This window comes from Pagrus pagrus, assembly GCF_965226575.1.
Source record: "Pagrus pagrus genome assembly, chromosome: 6".
NCBI classification, from domain to species: domain Eukaryota; kingdom Metazoa; phylum Chordata; class Actinopteri; order Spariformes; family Sparidae; genus Pagrus; species Pagrus pagrus.
Window position 1 is genome coordinate 22833637 of NC_140190.1, and position 26443 is coordinate 22860079.

The window sequence follows — 26443 nt, forward strand, 5'->3', positions numbered from 1 at the left end:
CTGCACATTTCTTTACCGCTAAACTATTTAAAAAAGCTGCTTCAACATGAATAATGTCTGGCCGTGTTGAGTCAGTAATTTATTTATTTTACTGGATGTCTTTTACACCAGAGTGGTCACATTTGTCAGCCTGATGGCGGCTTAAAAAGAAGCAGCACAGTGGTTCATCCTGAGTTTCACAGCATTTCTCCTCATATTTCTTTAGGCTGCATGTCTTTATCTCACATAATACATTTATGAGCATGTTTGTGATATTTACATAGAGACTCTGAATGCATGGATGGGGACTTGCAGGTCAGAAGATAAGACTTATAGGTTGAACCAACACTACATTTGGGTTGAAAGGTGAAGGTTTTTTTCAGATGTTTTCATTACAGTATGTATCCATTGTTTCAACAGTATTGAGGTGGCTATATTTCAGTGTGAAGCAGGGTAGCCCTTACCGGATTTAAATCTGATATTTAAAAAGCTGTTGAGACTAATGGAAGCCCATTCTCAGTCAGTCATTCTTTATAAAGTTTCTCATTATAGTAGTAAGTATCTTAAAATAATGAGACATTTTCCACAAATAATGAGAAACTCTTTCAAAATAATGACCTTGTGTATCTCAAAAAATAATTAGAAATTTCTCAGAGTAATCACTACTGATACTAACTCATCCGTTGAGATACTAAGTTATTATTTTATGATAGCTATGTGACTATTATGACAAACTTAGTGTTTTTGAGACACTAAGTCATTATTTTGAAAGTTTCTCATTATAATTACTTATAGGATCTTATTTTTCATTACAATGGCAGAAACGGGCTTCTATAGAAACTGTTGAACCGTTAAATGAAATCTAAAACAACTTTTCAATGAAGTTTTGTCCTCGCATTCGTACTGTCACCACTTGGAGAAGCAGCAGCTGTATATTTACCCATTTATCCATGACATTTAGCCGTCCATTTCAACTTGCCTAAGAGCTCTTGCTAACCAGTTTTCTGTCTGCCAAGATGCCAAGCAGATGTGGGTTTTTTTTAACATGGTCAACTGTGAGTGCTTTGATTTGTAAGGATCTCTCTCATGTGTGTGTGTCCCAGGTTCAGGGACTCTGTGTGCCAGCTGGCAGTGCCTGGAGGTTCCCCGCGGCCCTCCACCCAGCCTGGCTGTTCAGTTCGTGGGCTCCGGGGCCTCGCTGTCGGGCATGGACGTGGAGCTGGTGGGCAGCCGCTACCGCATGTCACTGGTCAAGAAAAGATTTGCCACAGGTAAGACACTGAACACTCGCGTTTTTATGTAGTTCTTACACTACATGTGTATTTATCCTCGTATGTGTAGAAATGTACCTCCTAATGTCAATTTAAACACGGGTCTCATAGTAAGAATTATGGTAAATGATGTTTATGGTGACGGACAGGCAGTAATTGTTTTTATGAAATGTCTCAGTGCTCAATTTTGATTATACTTGATTCATATACCATCTTTCAACAGCAAAACATCAGTGTTAACAAAAGAAATCAGGCAACTGACTTAAGAAGAATAAAATGCCATAAAAAAAAGGATAAAATTCGGATCAATTTGTGTCGACAGTGCAGTGAAGAAAGTCAGTGTTTGAGCAAACTCAATATTCTAAGTTGGATTTTCAGTTTCACTAAATAATGAAGCTGGAAGCTTTTGCACATCATGTCGACGTCAGTTTACTTTGGCGGTGCGTTTCCTTTTTGTACATTCATCTTTTGTCATGTGTTTGACAGGGAAGTACATGGCCGGCTGCTCCTTGTGAATCGTGTAAAGGATCATTGCACTTTTTCCCTGACCCGACAGCTGGACGGAGGAGGAGAGATGATCCGTGGTAAGACATAAAACTGAAGACGAGGCACCTTGAAGGACGATGTGCACTTACTTCTGAAGGTGTCCTGCTCTCTTAGGACCAAGCCTTTTCTTCTTTTCCTCTAATTTAAGTTGTGTGTTGTACACTCAGTCGTCCTGCCTTCACCAGGAGGGAAACTTTTTCTATTCAGTCTCCTCATTGTGTTCTAAGACTGCAAACTAAGCTACATGTCAGAAGAACTTTTCATGAATCACAGAGAAAAGAAAACATCTGAATAAAGTTAAACATATTTCTGTCTGGAACTGAGTTGTAATGGAATCTAGGATTTTTAAATTATGTACATACTGTATGGAAGAAATCTCTAGAGCATCTTAAAGGATCGAACGAGTCATTTGTGAGCAAAGATCTTCTACCAAACCTTAGAAAACTGTTTGTAAATCTGCTGTTTGTTCCAAATAGAGCTTTTGTGATGTTGATATTTGATAAAAATAAATGTGCTCAAACCTTTTTGGTTTACACCAATTTATTACACATTGTGACCAAGTACAAAATACAGCTGAACTATGCAGTTTATTACAGACCATAATCTGTCCTTAGGCTAGTTAAAGTGTAGTCAAGAACAGGCTTAAAAATGCACAAAAATAAGGGTTCAGTATACTTGTAAGAAGAACCAAATCTAGTTCAATAATAAAAAATAATCCTCCGCCAAAAATCTAAACAGCCTTACAAAACATTACAAATTACACACAGAAATTACTTTTCCCAAAGAACTTGAAGGCAAATTACTGTGACAGGCACAAGTTACAAAAAGCCTTAAATAACTCGAGCTCGAGGATTCTCATCGCTACAACAAAATCATCCGAGGGGGGGACGAAGAGGAAGAGGAGGAGGAGGAGGGAGAAATAAATCAATGTCAACACAAAACTGATGTCAATCAAATCAGAACAGTTCATATAAATAGAAATTTCTCTCGTGACATTTTAAACGCTTACTCAGGTGCAGTAGCACCACAGTAATAAGCATGTTTCATACATTAAACAATTGAGATTGGAAACAAATTCATCACACACGCCAGGCTAATCAATTACACATCAAAGCACTTTCTGCTGTTACGTTATCAACTGAGTACAGTGTGAGGAGAGATTAGGCAAAGACCGAAGGCCACAGAGCACACACGTTCTACATCATACAAAGATATATATCATATATATAATTTATTATGGACAAATTCCCCAAATTCTTTTTCTATCTAATTCAAACAGAACATAAGTCTTTAATCTGAGTAACAGCATGAGGTCAAAGTATCTGACGTCAGGGAGCGCGTGCTGGCTCAGACGCCAACGATGTCCTCTGTTTGTGTTCAGGGTTTTGGTTTTTAACTGCTCTTACGTGTTGATTTATCCTGTTTAGATGAAATGTACAACCACTTTGTATCAGGAAATGAGGCAGACCAGATTCCAGTTTAAGTTTTTACATCCCAGTCGCACGGGGGCCATTTTCCTCTGACATCACACTCAGAGTTGGAGCTCAAATGTCGTACTGCCGTGTTCCAGGTTGCAACTCCAGGGCTCCTTAAAATATGTCAAGTACAACTAAAAATGTTCATTGGTCGCACCGATGTGCCTGATATTTAGCAGGTGAGATTTTAAAAAATGTATAAACAAAACAACAAAAAACAAAGCAAATCCCCAAATACTTCCACAAGCACTACGTATATAGCCAGTAAGACGGGGAAAAACTAGTTTAAACACAGAGCCTTTTTAGAAAGTGACTTGAGTTGTCAGCAGTTTTTAACTTATTTTCACAACTGAGGTTACTGGGATTTCTTGTTGCGTATACTGTGATTTAAATGAATAAAACATTAATTTCTTCTGTTTACAGTCATTTACATCATGTGTTGAGTAATTAAAGTAAAATGTAGGCTATTCTTAGGTACACCTCAGTGAAACGGTTTGGTGAACCAGTGCAAAAAGTCAGATTTTCACTATCCATTGTCTTGTCAGATGCTGATCAATCAGGACGCTGTGAAATGAACAAGTTTTGTCAGATTTACTTGGTTTATACAACTTGCAAACTGGAACACAGCAGCGTAATATTATCGCAGCATTTGTGCTCTTGAGCGAGACGTCAAAGGAAAATGGCCGCCGTGGTCTACTAAGTCGATTGCTCTGAAGTTATTTCACTGAATGAGGACTAAGTGAATGAATCCTTAAGAGCACAGGACTGAGATCATTTGTGTGTTCTATTTACATGAGAGGAAACAGGAGTGGGAGAAACAAACTCCAACAGTGGCTACATCTTGTAATACTTGCCTCATGTCATCTGAGCTGAACGGAGCATAGAAATCTATTGAGGTAAACAAACCAACATGTTACACAGGTAACGTAGTGAGTTCCCTGCCTTCTGGACTACAAGGCCCTACAGAGCCATGACTATGGCTGAGCTGGTGGGAACGACAGGGGGAAAGGTCCTTTGGGTCAATAGGTTGCATGTTTTTATCTTTTTTATGTGTGTGTTCGAGTTGCTGCGAGCTGCAGCAGAGGCAACGAGGAGTGTACACACCTACACCTAATCAATGTTAAAGGTGCTTCGAATGTCTGAGGTTTGGAGACGATACATTCATACTGCGGTAGAGGCACAGCTGAGGGACAGATAGACATCTGTAGTGGTGGTTTTTAAAGTTAGATCTAAGGCACTCAAATGACACTATGGCACAACTAGTTCAAATGTAAAAAGAAAAAAAAAAAAAAAAAGGGAGAGAAGAAGAATCACAAATACCACACACCAACACTCAAAGTTACACATCCAATAAAAAGGTACTGCACGAAGTCATTCACAGTTGCAACAAAAAGGGAAAGAAAATCAGATCTGTGTTACACCCCTGTGAGTAAAGAAAAACAAAAAACAGACATGTGAGTTTCCTGGGAGAAAGATTACCGTCCTAGTGAGGGGAGGACTGACACTGCTACGTTCTTCTTTATGTACATTGCACACGCTGACTGCAGAGGACGCAGCGTGCTCAGGGTTGAAAGCCGCTGCATCGTTTTTAGGGAGAGATCCTGGTCCTTGTGGCGTTCAGTCTGGTCCTGTTCAAACTCGACTTACATCTCCTGCAGAGGGTGGCTCATTTCAATCCTCTCTCTCTTTACGGCCGGTTCGGTCGGCCCTCTGGACGTATCGGCATCACTGCCCAGGTCGCTCATCTCATCAGAGAAGGACGCATCTAGTGGCACAGGAGGAGAGGGATTGTTAATCAGGTTTAATCTATCCCAACAATATTTAAGCCTAGGTCATATTAAGGATTATACATCACTTTGGATCCTCTTCATGGGATTTTCTACAAACCATCGCTGACTTTTGTGTGTGTGTGTGTTTTTCCTTTATACTGCAGTCTAGACACAGTCTTTGGGCAGAAGTTACGCTGCCACTACTGATCAAAGTGAGTTTATTTTTCCCATGTTCACAACTGTCTTTGTGCTAAAGTTTGGCTGCTACTAGTTTCATCATCTTTTGGGCCTGACATTTTGCACAACCCTGATTCCAAACAGTTGGGATGCTGTGTAGAGTGTAAAGAAAAACAGAATGCACTGATTTTAAAACTCGTCCTCTGTAGTGTTTTAGATCTATCAGCCAGACTTTGTACCTGATGTAAAATGGAAATTATCGTTATCCTGGTGTGCCCTAGAACACTGATCTTTATGAGCTAATTCCAACTGAATACAGTACAAAACAAGTTATTCAATATTCAAACTGATAAACTTTGTTATTTGTAAATGCAACATGCAAAGTTTCTTTGACTCTGAGCCGTAACTCTTGATAGAGCATTCAGACTTCACTACAGACAAGACAAACCCTACAGGCCACAGTGGCACAACAGTGTGCCACAAGTGGTTCATCAATTTTTCACAAGATATTAGAGTTTAAATTATGCTCTACCACAAGACCATTAAAGGGTTAAAAGCAGCTCCCAAATAAATGTTTTACTTTTTAAAATGGGCTCGGTAATTTCATTAAATACAAATGCTACTCAAACAGGAGACGGTCGTTTTATTTGCCGAGAACTATTTTCAGCCCTAATTTGTGCTAGTGAGTATTTCCAGCAGCAGGATGTTGAATGTTGGATCGACTCAAAATAAACTGCAGTGCATTACAAAGCTCAGTGTTGTGTTTTTGTTTTATACTTTTTGGAAAATAATGAAGCTCTACAGAACAGAGGAATAGGAACTATAGAGCGTTGGCCACATAGACATCTGTTAGACAGATTTACTAAGAATTCAGGTGCTTTGGGCCCCAGACTGGGTTCAGAAGGTTGAGAGATGAACTAACACAGTGTTGGCTTTTGTCTTTTACATGTTTTAGTTTTCTGAAAAAATCTGAGCCAGTTCGCTTGAATGTAGCCAGACATATATCAAAATTAGCACTAAATAATATTCATACCTTTTTCCATAAGTGATGGCATCATAGAGCTCAGGTCACTGAACTGTGATTCAAGATGAGAGAACATTAGTCAATAAAACATTATTTGAACATGATTTGAGCAACTGGAGCAGTTTGACTATCTTTGTTCGTACCTCTCCCATGACGGCGATGGGAGTTTCTCCGGTAGCCTGAGCCACACGGTGTTCGACCAGGTAGAACATGTACTCATCATACAGCAGGCGAATCAGGTGGAAAGAGCCAAAACTGGCTGCACTACGCAGGGTCAGGTCTCTGATCACCATGGAGCTACAGGAAGAAAAAAGAAAACAGATGTCAGACAGCTAAACCAACACAAGCGCTCAATTAAGAAAATAAACCAGACTGATGCGAGTGATTTTATCAGTACACAGCCTCACTGTTCTCCCCTCATACCTATAAAAGGACCATTTGAGCAGGAACTGGCGTGCAGCTTTGGGGAAGCTGGGGCTGCCCTGGTGAGGCTTCAGGACCTGAGAGACCACGTTGTCCAGCCAGGTAGCCCACTGGTCCAGAGAGCTCTGCTGCTGCAGGGTGACCTTAAAGTCCTGCTCCAGGCGCTGAACCACACTCTCGTCACACTGACACACCCAGGACGCCTGCTCCTGTTAGACACAATGAACACATCCAAACACATTCAGCAAGAAACCACAATGCACTGCAAGAGGTGGAACACACAGAGAGAGTCGACATAAACAAGTCTTGTGCAGTTTGTCTTCCTAACATGAAGCTTTCAGACAGGTTTACCTGGACATTAGCAAAGTCCACCCGGTTTAGGTCAGAAAGCATCTGGTTGATCTGGGAGGTGTTCTGGAGGACAGCGCGGGCTGCCTGGGCCAGGTGGTTCAGACTGGTGTAACGTCTCAGTGTCTGGGCAAAGGCACTGACAACCGCCACCTACAACACAGAGACAGAATATTCATGGTAGATCCTAAAAATCGCTCTTTCTTTTGAATGTTTTATTATAATGACTTAATTATTTCAGACTTGGATAGCGCAACAATATGCACAAGATTTACTCACATCCCAGTCAGAAATTTACCAAAATGAACATAAAAACTATGCATTTTCAATTGAGTCAATGCATCTACATAAATATAAATAATCTTTCATCCAATCATTAAGAAAATGTGATCGATTTAATGATTTGCACACTAGAGACATATTTTAATATCATTATTTCCATGTTTTCTAACAGCTGTTGAAAAGGGCGATCAAAAGTTTTGTTGTTACCTTGGTGCGGATGATCTCTTGAGGAAAGTTGGTCATGGCGTTAGTCAGCCAGCCCTCCAGACTCTTGGCAAAGTTACGGATGGCCTGAGTGAGAGTGCCTGAGGAAACAGAGCAGCCTGGATTACAAACTGACCTCACTACATTTAACTGTGCAGAAAGCATCGTGACCACTTGAGTCTTCTGTGTTTCAGTCGGCTGTGTTTGCTTTGCAGACAGTCGACTGAAACACAGAAGACTGAAGTGGGCCTGAAACAGAATAAAAAGGCACAATCCTTGAATGTAATGTTGAATGTGGTGTCAGTGTATTACTAAGGCCGTATTTGCATGGGGACTAATATAACCTGGGGACCTCCAGTAGTCTGTATATCTGTAGGATAGTCTGATCTGAATCCTGTGTGAATCTGCCGTGTCTTTAATTCGTAAAGTAAAAATTCCACCGCATATACCCTACCATATTTCTCTAAACACACAGGTCATGTCATAATATTTTGGGTTGTATTTTTTCTCAAACATCAACAAGAAAGAAAAATGCCATTGCGGCTAATAATATGTTTAACAGCAGTCATCGTCTGTGCTTTGAGATCGGCTGTACTGACGTTTAATAAAGTGATAAAAGAGACAGTTGGGAGCAATGAAATGTGCTGCCAATGTGTATTTCTGCTTGTAACACATACAGAGTGTGCAAATCAAACAGAATCTAAACTATATTAATCATGTGGCTGCTGAAGAACAGATGCTCTGCTTCTGACATGTTGATGTTACAGGGAGCCCTGACATCATATCCATGAGATTATGTCAGCTTTTCAAGCTTTATGTTGCTTTCCCCGCGCTAATGCGTCACATAAAACATAACCGTGGGGCGGTAGTTTCTAAAACACATGAGGTTCCCTGGTCAAACTAGTCCAGTGTGAATAGGGCTTAATGCTGTATTGCTGTCACCATCGCTGTGCATCAATAGTGTCATACTGTATACTTCTTCGTACAACCCTGATTCCAAAACAGTTGTGACACTGTAAAACATAATGTGTTAATCTTCTGATTCTTTCTGACATATATTTAATTGAAAACTGTGCAAAGACAATATATTTAATGTTTTACCTTGGCAAATAAATGCTTATTCTGAACTTGATGCCAGCAACACGTTTCAAACAAGTTAGGACGGGGGCAACAAAAGACTGGGAAAGTTGTGCAATGGTGAGTTGTGATAGTATCGTGATGAAGTCATTCACAAGCAAAGATGGGGCGAGGTTTACCACTTTGTGAAACACATGCTTGTATAAATGATATTACTACATGGGCTCGGGAACACTTTGTAAAACCGTTGTCAGTAAACGCAGCTTGTTTGCTAATGATTGCATTCAGTTTCTATTTGTTTCACACAGCGTAAAAACTTTTTTTTTTTTTTTTTTTTTTAGAATCAGAGTTGTAGTATCTCATTAAAATCATGATGAATAAAAAATATCAGTAGTACTGACTGGGAACAGGACGCAGCACATCAGGGATGAGGATCTCCACCAGAGCCTGGTAGAGGATGTGGTCACAGCTCCTCATCCATAGTCTGACCGGTTCATATTTACACAGCGCCACCAGCTTCTCTCTGGGGATCATACCCTCCAGGTCATCATCACTAAACACAGACAGGAGGGGGGAAAAAATACGTAGACCCAAACTGTAAATACTGCTGTCTTCCAAATAAAACTATCCTCAACTGAGAAGTCAGATAAAAGGTTCTGGTTTTTGACAAACTGTTAAAATAGAATATTTAATTCATCTCAGAGACTTAATGTTAATGTAACGGTAAGTAGTAGCTTTTCTTTTCAACACTGGAGCCTCGGCTCTTCCTGTTAAGGTGATCTGACCTGTTGGGGATGGTGGTACTTCCGTCACTAGATGGCGGTGTTGAATACCAAAAGGTCTGCCAGAGTTTCTCAATGTAGTGGAACTGGAGGTTCATCACCACATCCAAAGTAGCCTGCAGGAGAGCAGCGAGGGAGGGAGGGGGATAGAATGAGAGGGAGGGAAGAGAGGAGGGAAAAGAGAGGGAGGAAGGGGGGACAAAACATACAGAGCTGAACCATGGCAACCAGACACACAACAAAGTTTCTACAGGCAGGCAGGCAGCCTCTCGCTCAGTCCGGGCCCTCCTGGTTAGACAATGAGCCAGCTTAAACACAGCTCCCTGCACATTAATCATCAGGAGGATTCTAAAGGCCAAGTTTAGGCTTCTTCTGAATTATTTTTTTACTTGATTTCACTCGTTTTTTTTGTTTTTTATCTCGGTTGCCTCTATAAAGCACATAGTCTCATACATTTATGCGTACATTTTAGTGACGAGACGCTGACCTGAACTAACTCATGTGACTTCCTTTTTCCTGTTCCTATGAATGAGGCTCTTAGAAAGCAGAGATGAGTGAACACAGTGAGAGAGCAAAAGGAAGCAGAAGCAAACCGGTGATTTTAAATGATAAACTGCAGAAAAACCTGCTTCCTAAAAAAGAGCATGAACAGATCAACCTTAAACCACTGAATGTAAAACATAAAACCCAGCGCTGACGAAGTTGTTTAGGAAACGTGAGCCTGACTCCTCATGAGGCAGAGGTCCAACTCTTTTGTTTTTCAGTATATGTGCACACTCGTCACAGCTTCTACACGGAGTACAAGCGCTACGACCCACACGCCGTGCCCGCAGATTCTCCTCTTTCTCTATCTGGCAGGACATGCACTTGCCGCTGGATCTTGTTACACAGCGGCATACACTTCAATCACATGATATGTTTTTGCTTCCTCTCCAGCCGTTGCCATGACAACCTTGTTTACGGTTGCCCCGGGCAACAGGTCAAACACAGAACTCCAAAACAAAAAGGAGAATTCCCCATCCCCGCTAAACAAGAGCGTTTTGCCTCTGCACAGGAAAAACAGCATGCCTTTGAGAAAAAAAAAAAAGAAAAGTGTGGAGGAGAAATAACACATGTTCACGTGCACGGTCACAGGCAGACGAACGGCCTGAGGCAGATTTTAACCCCTCACATCTGTGTGCGCACATAGACGACAAACACTGTGGTTAACAGTGAGATTTATTACCCTCAAAGTTTTATTAAACACCTAATCATTTGTGTTAAACATTAATTTAATGGCACGGCTGATACCTAATTATTTGGCTGCTGTCACCATGACATTTATAAATATATTCCTGACAGTGCATACAAATCTAGAGTAATTTAACAGCATGAAAGTAAAGTAGGAAATAAAAAAATAAAAAGTAAAAGTTTTATGCTTTGGCCAACTTTTTACCTTCATTTGTGCTGTAACTTAAAATGATGACAATAAAACTCTTGGCTAATGCGTTAACAGGTCACTGTTGGCTCACAAAAGAGGAGGAAAAAAGTAAAATGCATAAACATTAAACACACAGAGGCAATGAGAGCTGTGAGAGTGACAGAAATGCGCTGGCAGACAAAGACAGGAGCCCATGTGCCTGTCCACAGACAAGGCAACACAAAGGCCCAAGGGGAGGCCACCACAAAGACACCAAGATGTCCACCCAGCGCGCTGAAAGGTTAATTGGCATGTCTTGAAAGCTGCACTGAGATGAAAAGACGGCTGGAACAAAGGGAGCGTGGTGAGACTGGACAAGGGGAGGGCAGGGATAATATGATAAAGCCAGTGCTTCGCTGCTTTAATCACAGCCTCTCCTGTCTGTAAAGCCCCCAAATTTTAATGTTCAAGATTATTTCTGTTCCTCATCGCCAAAACGTTTCATCCTGGTGGGGGTTATTCTTCTTCCTGCTTAAATTCATGGTCCCGCCATGAGCCTATGAATTTAGCTCTGCACTCCTTTGAAATGTCATAATACAACATTTCTCCATAGCTCTCTCACAGTTCTTCGTAGCCAAAGCTAGACACTTGTTGACTGCAGTAATTTGACTTCATTGGGTCATCTGTTTCATGTTGTGTATCTGCCCTTATTAAAACAATAAACCCTGATAAGGGGTTATTATTCTGTTATTCAGTATCAATTTACTGTAAGTAAAGTCCTTGTAGGATTGGCTCAAAACAAATAGCAATAATGAAGGAACATGTCACCTTGTGCAACAGTGTGGCTCATTTGTGTTTTTAATAGATTTTGGACAACATGGAGCTCTATGGCACAGAGGAAAAAGTGGATACACACACAATACGTGTTGGAAGGATCAATCCATTGTTGGTTTTGGTCTTTTAATGAGATTTGTTGATAATAGGAAAAATATCAGCATGACCCGCTGATATTTTTCCTATTATCAACAAATCTCATAAAACATAGTTAAGTGCATCAATAAAACAGCTCAATAAAACATAGTTAAGTGTATCCAATGACAGAATACGTACATCCCATTGTAATCTACAATGTTTTATTGTTACAGTATCCTTATTTTCATTATGTCTGGGACTGATGTTACAACTTAATCTCTAACTCTTTAGTCTGATATTAGGGTGTGTTATGCTAGTGGCAGCTAATGTAGCCTTTAGTTGCTAGTCTCGTAGTCTTCAGTCCCATCTGACTCAATGGACGCCACTTGGGGTGATGTATTAGCCCTGACACAGCTCCCTCTGGAGCATTCCCCTTTAAAGTTGTTCTGTTTACAGTAAATTCATATTCAAACCGATGCATAAAATGTAAGTATTTGTTAAACCTTTCCTCAGGTAGTGGAGGGTCTTATAAAAAAAACAGAGTGGTGCCGTGATGCGACATACACACCTCACAGTGGTCTCTGTAGAGCGTCTGCAGCTTCTTGATATCATTCATGTTGATGCGCTCAGGCAGAGGCTGGCTGCCCAAGTCAGGAGAGGGAAATGGAGGCAAGGTGTGAGCCGTATCTGCGAGAATGTAGACTGGTGTCAATCATTTCACTCACAAACACACAAACACACACACACGCTGGAGACAGAAACTATGAATACTGTGACAACTGTATGGGTAGTGAATGTTAATACAGAAACACATATGCTATCCTCCTTTATTCCCCATGATACCTTGGGTGAATTATGCGTGCGACTTTATGTCACTTAACCAGAACCAGAGTTTCCCATGAAAATCTAGGTAACATCTTCATCAGGTGAATACTATTAATACTACAATTATTGCTTATCCCAATTAGGCGACGCTTCTAAAGCCCTGAAAGATATTGATTTTGTTCCACCGAGCAACAGAAATATTATCCAGAATTGTTTCCCCAATAACCTCCCAGGAAACTTGTGAATAATTGTCTCAAGAAACAAGATGGCTGACATCAAATACAACACAGATATGACAGTTTTTACATGTGTTTATAATGTGTGTTTGAGTAAAGCCAACATGTGGTGGTCAAATATGATTCCACTGTGATTTAATCAGGGGGGAAAAGTCCTCAACCGTAACAGCAGAAAGAAATAGAAGTGATAAGGGTTTAAACCACTCGGCTGATTTAAGTGTGAAACAGTTGTTGTTGCAGCCAACCAGCTCTTGCCCTCACCGATGTACTGCTGGTGGTGTTGGCTCTGGGCAGCCACGGACTGCTCCGGGGTGCTGTTACAGTGCTGAGAGCTCCCACACAGGCTGTCAGACATACCGTCCACCTTCTGAAGAGGCTTGAACCTGTACAGACAGTAGAGGACAGGACATGTATGTCAGCTGGGTTTGAAAGGACTGGGCATTCAAGAGCTGGGATTATGTTGTAAACCACATAGATAACTCCCAGGTGAAAACACCATCAACCAGAGTGTGGTTCATTCGTGAAATACCAGGGGTGTTTAAAAGGAAAACAACATTTGTTTTTTGTTTGTACAGTTTGCAACATTATTCCTATTGGTGCATAATGTTTTCTTTTGAGCTATGTTTGCCTCAGTTTGTTGGGTGTGTCTGGGGTGAATACACAATGGAGCTGTGACCTACAGTGGACCTAAATAGACTGCTAAAAAAAATTAAGGGAACACTATCGTCACAGTATATCACCAAGGCAGTTAAACTTCAGGGATATGAATCTGTCAATTCAGGAAGCACAAGTGATTGTGAATCAATTTCACCTGCTTTGGTGCAAATGAAAGTGACAACAGGTGCAATGGAGAGGCAAAACCAAGACAACCACCAAAAAGGGAATCGTTTTGCAAGTGGAGGCCGCATACAGTTGCTCTCTCCTTATCTTTCCTGGCTGATTCTTCTCTAGTTTTGTGTTCTGCTAGTGTCCTTGTCACTACTGGTAGCATGAGGCGGTACCTGCAGCCCAATCAGGTTGCACAGGTAGTCCAGCTCCTCCAGGATGGCACATCCATACGTGCAGCCGCGTGAAGGTTTGCTGTGTCTCCCAGCACAGTCTCAAGATCATGTAGGAGATACCAGGAGACCGACCGTTACACGAGTAGAGCTGGACAGGGCTGTAGAAGGGAATCAATCCAGCAACAGGACTGGTATCTGCTCCTTTGTGTGAGGATGAACCTGAGGGGTACTGCCAGAGCCCTACAAAATGACATCTGGTAGGCTACTGGTGTGCATGTTTCTGACCAAACAGTACCATGCAACTTGATTGTTATTCACAAGAGAACACCAGGATTGGCAGGTCCGCCATTGGCACCCCGTTCTCTTCGCAGATGACAGCAGGTTCACACTGAGCACATGTGACAGGCGTGAAAGAGTCTGGAGACGCTGTGGTGGACATTGTGCTGACTGTAGCATCATCCAGCATGACCGGTTTGGCGTAGGATCAGTGATGGTCCAGGGAGGCATATCCTTGGAGGGTCGCACAGACCTCCATGTCATAGCCAATGGTACCCTGACTGCTGTTAAGTACCGGGATGAAATCTTAGAGTGATTGTCAGATCTTACGCTGGTGCAGTGGGCCCTGGGTTTCTCCTGGTGCAGGACAATGTCCAGCCTCATGTGGCCTGAGTATGTAGGCAGTTCCTGGATGACGAAGGCATTGATGACATTGACTGGCCCTCTTGTTCCCCTGACTGACCTAAATCCAATTGAGCAACTATGGGCATCCGACGACGGCAAGTACGGTCACAGACTGTCCAGGAGCTCACTAATGCCCTGATCCAGGTCTGGGAGGAGATCCCCCAGGACACCATCCGCAGAGTCATCAGGAGCATGCCCAGACATTGTGGGGAGTGCATACAGGCAGGTGGGGGCCATGTACACTACTGTGTCACATTATGAGTTGCCATGATAACATTCAAGTCAATTTTTTACTTTGATTTTCAGTGTGATTTTGAATCCAGCCCTCAGTGGGTTGATGATTTTGGTTTCCATTGACCGTTGTTAGGTCATTTTGTTCTCATAAAATTATACAATGTACATCAGTAAAAATGTTCAACTTGAATAATTCGTTCATCAAGATCTGATGTGTGTTGTGTTCCCTTAATTTCTTTTGAGCAGTGTAGTATCAGTGTTGTGCATTTTGCATTACCATTACAAAGTGACTTAAAACCAGGCTGGACAGAAGTGTCATGATAACCTCCCCGAAAGTCTGCTTTTCACCTGTGACAGGTGTGGTCAGACGTGTGTTTTGTTGTAACTGTAGCCACGCCAGACAATGATGTCTCACTGTACTGAAACACCCTGGAGAACACTTTGACATCAGTGCAGCAAGGTGAGACATTCAACCACGAAAGTCAGCGATCCACAAGACTCACAGGGGTGTTAAGTTACACTTTACAACTTAAATTCAATTGTTTGCTTGCAATTTTCTGTGAGAATTAATCAGAACAGAACATACAGAAAAGCACTTATTTACCACAAATGCAGCTTGCACCAACACTATGCAACAAGTGTTTTTATAAAAATAAATAAACAAAAACATGAAAACAGCCCTGTTCTAGTGTTTGGTTAAATGTCTTGCATTATTAAGGGCAAGGAAAACCATAGGCAACCAAAGGGGCAGAGAAAGGAGATAAAGAACTTTTAGTGGAGAGGGGGAGATGGAGGACGAAAGATAAAGCACAGCAAGCAACAAAGTATGGGCGATGACAGTCAGGGATCAATCACCGGGTAAATATCATCAGTAGTAATAAGAATGATCTTCGTTCAAAAACACGCAACACTAACTGTTGCCAGATTAAAAAAATTACCAACAAGATGGCATTTGATAAATAGAAACCTGTGACAGGTAAAACTGGCAGACAGGGAGAGAGTGCTGACCTCTGTTTCTGGTGGACAGGCTGCTGCCTCATGGCCATGTACTGGGTGTCTTCCTGCAGCCGGTTGAGCGGTGAGTCTGGCTTCACCCGGATGCCATAGTAATGATACTTAGAGTTGCCTCTGGTAGATTCAGTGAGAGAAAAGCCAGAAACCAGTGAGGAGGGTAAGACTTGCCATCAGTGTAATCACTATCATTATCCTCTTCCATCAGCAAGTCTCTAATGCCTATAAGCATCATCATACTCGTCACATCTATAATGGTTACATGATTACTGTTATCAGCATCATCTGCATCGGCAACAATCTCTTCCTGTTTGTACCTGGTGCCGAGGCGGCGGGTCCTCAGGCCCATGAACACGGAGCGGATGAGCTTGCCGAAGGAGGCTGCATTGACCGGATCCAATTTCTGTTCCTGACAGTGCCGCAAGTAATGGTTATACAGGGAGCAGCGGGGCAGGCTCACTCCCTCCGCTGTCTCATAGTTGTCCAGCAGCCACTGCAGCTGAAAACACACAGAGAAGATGACAGTCACACAATAAGCGAGCCCCAATGGATAAACTCTGCTCTGTGATAGTCACCTGGCCAGAAATGAAGTGCAGCATCTCATTATCACATCAAAAGGTGGATGACACACACCACACACATCACATCACATGACTACCTATTTTTGGAGGTTAAACACCAAAGAGACCATTGCACTCCCGCCGCGTCTACATTTAGGCTTATATATTTTGGACTGAAGCAGTAAGAGACTACAGCATGAAGAATGGCTGATTGAGTGAACACTCAAACATCTGAAGTGCTATTTATTCTTTTGACACATCTCCAAGACAGTCAATATTGAGGAGGAGACGTCATAGCTTTGTCTGTAACAGCGCAATCATAAAGAATTTGCATAAAAAGCTCAAATAACCAATTTGCAAATCAGATTTAAAGCAGACACTTGAATACTATTCATACAAATGATGTGGAGATTGTGAGAAGACAGCTGAGGTTAAGAGTTGGAAAGTTTCAACCGAAAATTTAGAAAAATCTGGATAGAAATACTACATGAATCTCATTTAAATATCATTATAACTGAGTGACAGCCTCACAACAAGAGGAAAAGTTAATTGCGATACAGTTTTGTGGGACTGAGTGCATGTCTTGGTGTATTTAGAGGTGAAATGAACAGAAATCTTGAAAAATCAATCAATTTAAGTTCATGCAGAGTATTAAGAAATATATACAAAATGCATTTAAAAGCAAAAAGTGACAGCAAACGCAAGTTCAGATCAAGGAGGGAAACTGATTGAGACAACTATGCATGTCAGTGGGACAGTGCAGAAGGTAAGTAAAGCTAGCAGTAGGCAGTGTGCTCAACCTTGAAGAACACACTGCCTAAAGGTTCAGCTTTTATTTTATTTTTTGTTTGCTTTTTTTCATTTTCTCTCATGTACTTTTCAAAAAAGTTCCTGGTTGACTTACATGGCTGTTGAGCAGGCTGCTTTTGTGACTTGCAATTCCTTCAGACTTTTGGAGGTTTTCAATCGCCATTTCAAGCTAAAGAAGGACGAAGCATGCAAAAAAAAAGTGGACACAGAAGAGGGAGGAGGCAGAAGAGTGAGAGAGATAGAAAACAAAAAGGGGACAGAAATAAGCAGGGGTATATGAAAAAAACACACAGAAAAAAAAACAGATAAAGGAAATAAGACTGTTAGCGAGCAGCCAGATCTCTGCATTACCATTAAAATCAGTCAGTGTTGCAGCCAAATCCATTATTGGCTGACAAAAGCATGCAAATCAAGGGACTCATAGGGTTAAGCTGCTCAGTGAAGGTTTGCGGTCAGACACTCTAATGTATGCAAATAGGAACCACAAACAGGGGCACAGGTCACGTCAAGTTTGGGGACACTAGGTCAACAATGCAAACCCCCACCCTGCTCCACCCTCATGATCTATGAATTTGACTAGAAGTCAGATGAGTGAGTTGTAACTGTGACATAAGCAGGAGTGCCATGGTATAAAACACACTGGCATATTATTCTGTCTTTGGACAACAGAAACATAATGGAGTCCAACTGGCGTGCAAAGTGAATGACAAAACCAGGGACATTCTGTTGTGATGTAGAAGAAAATCAAGTCAAAAAGAAAAGATATGTGGTACTGCAGCCAAACTGGAGACACAGAAGAAAAGGAAAAAGAGGCAGGCAGCGTTCCAAGCCTTAAGAAGGCTCCCGAGGGCTCATGGCCAAATGGTAATGAGCCCCAGGGGTTGCTTTGTTTCACAGGCCGCTCAAGTGCCTGTGAAAACCTCTGAAACAAGGCAGCGCTGAATTATTTAAGCCAGTGTCCCGATTCTACAGGCTCTCTGCCCTGTACTGCTCTGCTCCCTGTGTGTTACGGCAGAGCTGGGAGGCCCCAACTCAGGTTGCTGTAAACCCTGTGTGTCCCTGCCTGCCTTTCAGGCTTGTCCAGGAGCTTGGCCAGTCTGGACACAGGCTCAGGTGGCAGTGATGACAGTTAGCGGCAGCATGCTCCTCACAGCACCATATGTTAATGGAGATCTCTGCTCAGTAAGCCATGTTGTACTAAGAGTTATTTACATTCTTAAGAGAATAAAAACTATAATTTGGAATAGCAGGTGAGAAAAGACAAAACATCCCCCAGGTGTATTAGCTCAGTAATCAGTCGTAAGTGGGTGTAAACCTCTGAATTACAGTTTGTTTGTTTTACTGACTCCTTTATCCCTTTCTGTTGGAAAAGCACCACAGAAACATCGGTATGGGTGTTGCTCACCATAGCTGAGGAGGAGCGAGATGAGTGTGATATGTGGTTGCGGCTTCCCTCCATACATCCTCCATGGATCAGGTAGGTGCTGCCGCTGGAGATGATGTGGCTGCTGCCTACGTCCATAGCGATGCCCACCATGCCATGAGGGGGCACCCCGCCACTGGCAGAGGAGACCACCGTGGTGACGTGAGCTCCACCGGCCTGTGAGTCAAAGTAGGTTCCCCCACCGCTCTGCCCATACAGCTGAGCCTCGGGGTTGTAGGAGTAGGCTGTTCGGCTGGGGACAAATCATTGAAATTAGCATGCAGTCATGTCATTCAATGATGATAAAGAACATTTATAATCTTGTGATTTTCACTTCTTTGTGCAAAGCAACAAGACATAATCTTGTTTACACAAACAACAATATATCTGATGTAATCAAAATATTTGGTAATGCTGTAGGGAAACCAAACTTCAAATTGTGGGAAAGAACATCCGTTTGGCTTCAATTACTTGTGTTGAAAAGAGACATTTTAAAAGCAGTTGGATATTAAATTGATGAGAAAAGTGGTCTGGAAAGTCTTATTTGTCATTGGGCTTTTCATCCAGCACCTATTCATACTTAATTCAAGATGACTCTGCATTTGGAGTGGAGCCAAATATCATGCACGGTGCTGTATCTATTTCATTTGAAAAGCAAAAATGTTTAACAGCATTTTAGTTTGTGGCAATTTTTAACTTTAATACAAATTCTTAAATCCCACAAATATGGGCAATACTAATGTATGTTTTACCGCATTTACATATGTAAACCAAATCACACATGTATTAAATGGGGCAGTTCACGCCAAAAATTCAAAAACAATTATTTTCCGTCTTACTTCAGAGCTATCTATCAATCTAGATCGTTTTGGTGTGAGCTGCCACGTTTCGGAGATTTCAGCAATAGAGAGAAAAAACATGTACCATATTCCTTTGTTATAATTGTGGGGCAAGGTAACATTGCTTACATAGTTCCATTGGGGTAAACAGTCTCTCCGCTCTCTCCTACATATTGGACCTGGGATGGGTAGACATGTTGCACCTGCTGCACCTACAGAGAGGCCACAGGAAACAGGAAATCAAAGCAGGAAAAGGAAAATATCTAATCATGCTTCTGTATTTGTATAAATTTAAGTCAAACTGCAATTGTAATGGAAACTGACTCTTTTTATTATATAAGTACTGCACAAAATAAAAATATTTCCTTGTGGGTGCAGGAATGTGCACACTTATTACAGTGTGTGCATGAAGTGCAGTGGAAAAAGTCTGTACACCCCTTTGTTTTTTAATAATTACTTGTTACATTGCATTAAAAGGCCTATTGTTTCCAGATTTACCAAGGTTCTATTATATATAAAGTGTTAAAAAAAAAGGAGTTTATTTCAAATGGGGATCAGGAGTAAAAGTGATTAGGAACAATGCTGGATGATTAAAATGGATATTTTCCCTGTAATTTGAAAACAAAGTTGGTTAAATCATAATTGAAGTTATTTAAGCTTGAGCGGATAAAAAATATACATGTCGTTTAATAAAGACAAACATCACGACTGGTAATGAATTCTATGCTGAAGCATAAAACTGGTGAAAAGCAGGTTCTAAAACTGTCCATCTGCTATTGGCTGAACTCGCGGCATGTGACATCACCTGGAAATATAAAAAACTGGTACCTAAGACAAGCTACTAACAGGTTCAGTTCAGCTCCTGATTTTCATCATTAGACACTTGACATCACACAGATTTTGTGTTGGGATTTGGTTCAAGCCCCCAGAATCACAATTTCCCCTGGGGACCCAGAGAAGACTTTTTGCCACAGATATCATCACAAAAGAAGGAGCTGTAAACCTAAGAAAAATCCTGGTCATCAGATTTAATAATATGCATTAACAGTTTTATTCAAATGTCATTTTCATGTTTTCCATGAAACATGGCTACCTATGTTGCAGTGGGCCAGGCTCAGCCAGAGAAAGACACTTTCGCACACCTATTAGGAGCACAGGAAGCAGGAGGAACATTTTGAAGCATACCCTGGAAAAGCAGCTTTCAGTGGAATGAATGGGCTGCCATGTTTGAGATCTTCACTAAGTGTTTTAACACAAACACAGTTTGGTTACTGCTTAACTTGTTTACTGTCTCATGTGTCAGTTCAAGGCCAAAACTACGACGCCCCAGTCCCAGTTATTATTTAACTTGAAAGTGAATTTTGACATTAAAAGTAGATCAAATATTTGTAAGTAATGCAAATAAGCCCTGGTGTGATTATTTAGCCAAAACTAGATTGAATTTATTTCTATAAACTCAAATAAATATAATCATCTTGTTACTTTATGGAAAAATCGGTCTCTGACTCAGTCACAAAAGTCAAAATAATTTAATTTTAATAAAAATTGTTTAACGTCAAGGGGTGTACAAGTATTTTCACAGCACTATGTACAGTACTGTGTACCTGCTGAGGGACCTGTTGAACCCTGGGTACTGAAAGCTGTTGTACTTGTCCTCCCTTCTGAGCTGAGCCTGTGGCTTGAACCAGCACCCTCTGTGTGGATACAAGACATAACTCAATTACATAGGTATGCACGTACAACCACATCCATACATGCATCATTGTTAACATATGACAGCCGACACAACATGAGCACATATATCAACAAATGCCCCCCTGAAAACTGAAGATAGATTCATGAGTATAGCATGGCACTTCATTTACTCCTCTGATTACAGAGTGTATTACTGTAACACAAGTTCAGACTGTGTTCTATAGATTTACAAGACTGTTATTTTTCTAAAGCTTGAATGGTTGTGTTGAATGGATGTGCTGGTCCAATAAAGCAGGGAGAAGTTATTGCAGAAGCTAGTCAATACAAGAGGCATCTGTTGGCAGAGTGGATAGGTGGCAGCTTCAGTTGCTGACAATTCACAAACTGGAACCACCATTAAAAACATTTTTATTTATTACAGCTGCTGCATGGAACAGTGAACTGTGAATGCTTCCAGGAGAGGTTCATTTTTCAAAATGTTCTACTTTTTCTGGCACCATGCATAAGCACTAATATAGCGAGTAGCTGGTCTGATTTTGAAAATAACTAGTATTTTACACATTTGGAATGAAATAGGATGGAACAGTTATGTCATCACAGACTTTCCCCATTTGTCCGGTCATTACAGTGGCAGCAGGATAGAGGTGGTACACTACCTGCTGGGAGGCTGGGACAGGCTGTACCACAGGAGCCTGAGCTGATGAGGATGTCCGCAGTGCTGCCACGCTGGGCGTAGTGTCCGACCCTCCCTCTGAGCTCTGCATGCTGGGTTGCAGGGGAGACATTAAGAATTAGAGAAAAGACATGAGTCGGGTAACAGGTAACACTGAAGCTTAAGAGAAAATAATAAAAGCATTTAAAGTCCATGCACATGGACAGCTACACAAAATAAATGCTCTTCCATCCAACCCCTTCTCTCTTGGAGCCACTGGGGCATTCTTTGAGCCCCTGGGGGTTTCTGGCTTTGCCAAGTCAAGCTGAGTCAGTGCAGCTCTCAGAGCCCCAGAGACTGCCCACCTTTGGCCTTAATCAATGGCAAAATAAGTAGCCCAAGAGCCCAAAACACTCTTGATCCTGCTGACAGACCAGGCCCAGGTAGAAAAGTTGCAGTACAGGAGTTCAAGTTACCAGCAGGACTGAACTGCTTCCTGAGGACCAAACCCACTGCTGCGACTCTGCTCTCCACTGGGTGACAATGTGCACAGCATAGCAAAGGGGAGCTAAAAATGGAGTGACACAAAGGCTCTCTTTTTCAAAAAAGGACAGAAAGGGAAAGAGCGGGAGTAAGGCAAGGACAAGAGAAGAATGGAACTGCAAGGGGGAGTAAGCTCATAAAAAACAACTTCCCCACTCTGTCAAAAAAAGAAAAAAATGAAGGGGAAAAAGATGAAGATGGCAGTGGGGCACCAGCCCCTGCCAGGGTCCTGATGATATCCAGCATTTGTTTCGAACGAGAGCCGCTCTCTGAGGGCTCCAATAATCCAGCTGATATGAGGAAATTCCTCAATGCTTTGTAAACGTTTGTCGGTTGCCATGGTGAGGAATCCATGACGACCACCCCCAACTCAACCCCCTTCCTCCCCTCCCTGCCCCCCACCACACCCCCTTTACAAAGCTCTTGCACAGGAACTTTCGAGTGCAAAAGCAAAGAGAAGAGGGGGAGGAGGATTAGAATAAGGGAGAGGGAGATACGGCATAGTGGGGGGGTGGGTTGAATTGATGAGCAGGCTTTGGTTTAAAGCAGACATCCAGGAGCAGCATGAAAAGTCAGCAGGTAGTCGAGAGAACAGTGTTTGCCAGTCAGTAGTATTACAGCGAAGGGCCGCAAGACACAGCCTGGACTTGACATGCTGTGATTAGTTATAACACATGACCAGCACTACAATGTAATTTTAATTTACTGGAAGAGATCTGACAAACACCACTTAGGCTGCAGTAGTCTGGAAGCTGAGCTATTAAATGCAAGCAACAGGTGCAGCTACTCTTGTCTTTTGGCTCTCACAAGACCCAGCCTAAACTTTCTGATGGGGCTGCAGCATGAAAGCTACTTGTGACTTTAATTAAAGCCTCGGCTTCATTAACAATCAACCAGACCTTCCCTCCTGGACCGGTTGCATCAAACACAGTGATCTAAAAATAACACTTATTTCCCTTATTGATGAATCTGCTGATTATTTATTAATGGTTTAGTCTATAAAATGTAAAAAAGTGTGGAAAAAAGTCTTCATAGTTTCTTCTGCTTCTTTTGTCCAACCAACAGTCCAAAACCAAAAGACTCTTCATTTACTGTCATAACTGACAAAAAAAGCAGCAAATCCTTACATTTAAGAAGCTGGGAAAAGGAGATATTTGAGACTTTTGCTTAGAAATGATTGAAACTATTTACTGATCATCAAAATAGTTGGTGATTAATTTTCTGTCAGTCTCTAAAAATCATCATACTGCCTCATACCATAACAAATTGAAACCAGATAGAAGTGGCAATAACAAAAACAAATCTAACATGTGACTTAGTGAGAAGAAAAAAAATGGGCAGAATGAGTCAGAGTCAAGGAAACCCCGCTGGTGATGGAGAGGAAGAGGAAATAAATTTAACCAGACCATAGTTCCAACAAAAATGTTGTGCAAACACCAAAATAGGAGTCACATCCTCATTTGTGGAATTTTTTTCAGAGTTAAAGACTTGATAATACAGGATAACACTAATTTATCCAACCACCTAAAATGCTGCCACTAATCAGAACATGATGGAGCCTTCACAGACACCACCACAAAATCCCTACCACCCATTATCGTGAAGTTTGCAGTAAAGCAGACTACAAAAGAAAGATGTCTTATTAGAAAATGGTTTCCCTATAGGTCCTGACACTAAATTGTAGAAAATAGTCATTATTATTTCACCCTTATTCGTATGGGACTTGCTACAGATACACCTCTTTAATTTTTTTAAGTGACCAACAGCATGCAAATTTACAACACACAGAAAACAGTTTTAAAACTTTTTGAAACTCAACTGTAAGTTTTAGACATCAACAGTGACTTGGGAGGATATCAAGTGTTTTGGGGGCACTATTTGACACCTTAACAAAAGTAGAGAGTGTACCTTTAAGATATAACAACAACAGATTTGGGTGTGCCACCACTGGCATTATCCACGTGTCAAGATTTTGCCACAGGCAAAGACACTGCTCTGCCTACATGACTAACAGACTGTGTGGAGGAGGGCTATGTTGAAATTCCTGATGTGTGTCAATCTTCAGACACACAATATCCAGTCTACCCTGAGCAGCCCTCTGAGTCCCTCCTCAACTTATGTATTAGCACACAGCAGAATAAGCACTTACATGTGAACAATATGTCTTCACACCTCTTTATTTTTCTCATGAAAGTACTAAAAGACTATTATCAGAATGATGCTAACAAGGAGTGAATATTTTAAAAGTCACTGTAATGCTCAATCGTCTTTCTAAAGCAAGGAATTTGTCTATGGAGTGTCAGTTATTATAAATAAACTTGCAACAATCCCATCATTTATCATCACACTTGTCATTTTCACAAGAGGAAGTGACACAAGCCTGTGGGCTTCTTTATGTCATTAAGGAGTGGGTGGCATGACAAGATGGTGGGGATGAGGAAACTGCACTGACCTATATGTTTTCATCCATTAAAACTCAATTAAAGCTGTGGCTTTAATAGGAATCGGGAAGTGTGTCAAATCGTTGGGTTGGAGGAGAGACTGCAGGCAGAGAGGAGTCTTTCTGCTTAGTGTTCAGAGAAGGTTAAAAGCCACACAAAATCCCCACTAGCAGCTCTGAAAGGCACAAAGGTAGAACACAGCAGGAGAGGTAGCACACTGCTTCAAAACTGCTACTCTGGATGGGCTGCTGTGAAGCCCAAACCTTTCTGCCAACCCAGAGACAACTTCTCACACACACACACACACACACACACACACACACACACACACGTCTGTGTTCATGTCAGGTCTGTGAGCCTGGTTTAATTCGGGCAAATCCCAGATGAGCAGTTAACAACATTACAACCACAGCCCCTCCTTCCAAGACTTACCTGAGTTTTAAGCTACACGGAAACAAGAAGAGACATATTTTAAGAACCCTGAAGCCTCAAAAACTGTCATTAACACCTTAGTTAACAGTGCAGACAAGATTTAAACCTCTGTCACTGACAGATCTCACTTAAACAGACCTCAATCAGAGAAAAACACATACAGATGTTCAATTAAAAGCAGGAGCCCACAGTCTTGGCTCATGTTTGCACTGGCCCACATTGTTTGCAGAGCAACAACCGTTGCTACTGGCAACACCGTCCACTCCCGTTTCCAGGAGCCTGTTGCTATGCAACCAACAGAATACTTCCCAAACCAAACAATGCCATCCCCCCACCTGATCCCTCTATCGCACGCTAAGTAGAAACTTACAACAATAAATACTATGTAAGCTATTAATTTCAGACACCAGGGGACATTGAGGCAGAGTTAGTCCTGCGTTGCAGTTATTCTAAAAATGTACAGACTTTATGCTGGTTTAGACTTGATTGAAGAGGACAGGATGAAGTGATCTGTTTTTTTAACTACTTTGTGCTCAGAAAGAAGGAGGAATGTTTAAGTCATCAAGGAGACAACAGTCTATTCTTCAAGGTTACTTTACAGTCATGCCACCCAAAAACAACACTTTCAAAACCAAGTCGAGTCTTTCCAAAGTTCTTTAGGCAAAAGAGATAGTAAAGCGGCTTTCAGCAGAGCAGTACTTTTTCATACAGAAGCAACCACTTGTTGCTTTTAAATGGAGCACATTTGAGGGGCACTATGCAGATTTATCCCTGTCACATTTTTAATGAATTAGGAGAAAAGGGTTTCTGGTGAGACTTAAACGTTCCGTGATTTGAGATTTATAATTTTACTTAAAAACAATTTCAACAAAAAACATTGGGGGTGTCAAACAAACACAAGACTTGCTTTTCTTTGATTACATTTAAAAAAAACATAAGATCACAGAGGCACACGCGCTCACACAAAGAGCGAATTAAGATATGATAAGAGATTTCCACAACAGAGGCTGTTCTTCAAGCCTGTCTCATTAATTCATGGCTAATCCAATCAAAGCAGCTCTTGGGGTCTGCAGATGGCAGAGGGGGAGAGAGAGAGAGAGAGAGAGCAGAAATAAGAGGCACCGACCACTGTCTCTGATCCAAGCATCCCCCCTCCCCTCTCCAGCTCACCTCCCCACCTCTGGTCATCAGCACACCCTGTCCACTCCGTCACCATGTGCGCTGCAGGCCTGACAGCCACAGAGAGAAAGATCAAACCGTTGCCATGGAGATTGTGTGTTCGCCCATGCTCTACACTAGCAACTTCCTCCCCCAACGCCCCACCTCTTCTAACCCATTCCAGATTTCCATCCCCCCCCCACCACTTCCCCAACCTCCGGCCTTCATCCTCAA

At 41.7% G+C, this 26443-nt stretch overlaps 2 protein-coding genes across 9 annotated transcripts in view; one reads left to right on the forward strand and one right to left on the reverse strand.

The window, feature by feature from the left end:
* Positions 1–1857, forward strand: part of fcho1 (FCH and mu domain containing endocytic adaptor 1) — a 65031-nt gene extending 63174 nt beyond the window's left edge. For all 3 annotated transcript variants that reach the window (XM_084355085.1, XM_084355086.1, XM_084355087.1), the window contains 2 exons: positions 1083–1250; positions 1737–1857. In XM_084355085.1, coding sequence (XP_084211211.1) covers positions 1083–1250; positions 1737–1765 — 197 coding nt within the window. In that variant the 3' untranslated portion in view covers positions 1766–1857. The remainder of the gene's footprint in view (positions 1–1082; positions 1251–1736) is intronic.
* A 461-nt stretch (positions 1858–2318) lies between these two features.
* rfx2 (regulatory factor X, 2 (influences HLA class II expression)) overlaps positions 2319–26443 on the reverse strand; it is a 31114-nt gene continuing 6989 nt past the window's right edge. The window contains exons 1-18 of one of the 6 annotated variants that reach the window (XM_084355095.1): positions 25052–25251; positions 21640–21748; positions 20893–20982; positions 19418–19500; positions 18432–18702; positions 17121–17195; positions 15974–16155; positions 15654–15773; positions 12991–13112; positions 12237–12355; positions 9361–9473; positions 8977–9128; positions 7502–7599; positions 7016–7165; positions 6665–6873; positions 6385–6538; positions 6251–6293; positions 2319–5036 (exon numbers count right to left, since the gene is read on the reverse strand). In XM_084355095.1, the coding sequence (XP_084211221.1) occupies positions 4915–5036; positions 6251–6293; positions 6385–6538; positions 6665–6873; positions 7016–7165; positions 7502–7599; positions 8977–9128; positions 9361–9473; positions 12237–12355; positions 12991–13112; positions 15654–15773; positions 15974–16155; positions 17121–17195; positions 18432–18702; positions 19418–19500; positions 20893–20982; positions 21640–21747 (2211 nt within the window). In that variant the 5' untranslated portion in view covers position 21748; positions 25052–25251 and the 3' untranslated portion in view covers positions 2319–4914. Of the gene's footprint in view, positions 5037–6250; positions 6294–6384; positions 6539–6664; positions 6874–7015; positions 7166–7501; positions 7600–8976; positions 9129–9360; positions 9474–12236; positions 12356–12990; positions 13113–15653; positions 15774–15973; positions 16156–17120; positions 17196–18431; positions 18703–19417; positions 19501–20892; positions 20983–21639; positions 21749–22111; positions 22311–24630; positions 24720–25051; positions 25252–26443 lie in introns of those variants that run through there. The other 5 variants (XM_084355092.1, XM_084355091.1, XM_084355094.1 and 2 more) reach the window with 5 other exon arrangements.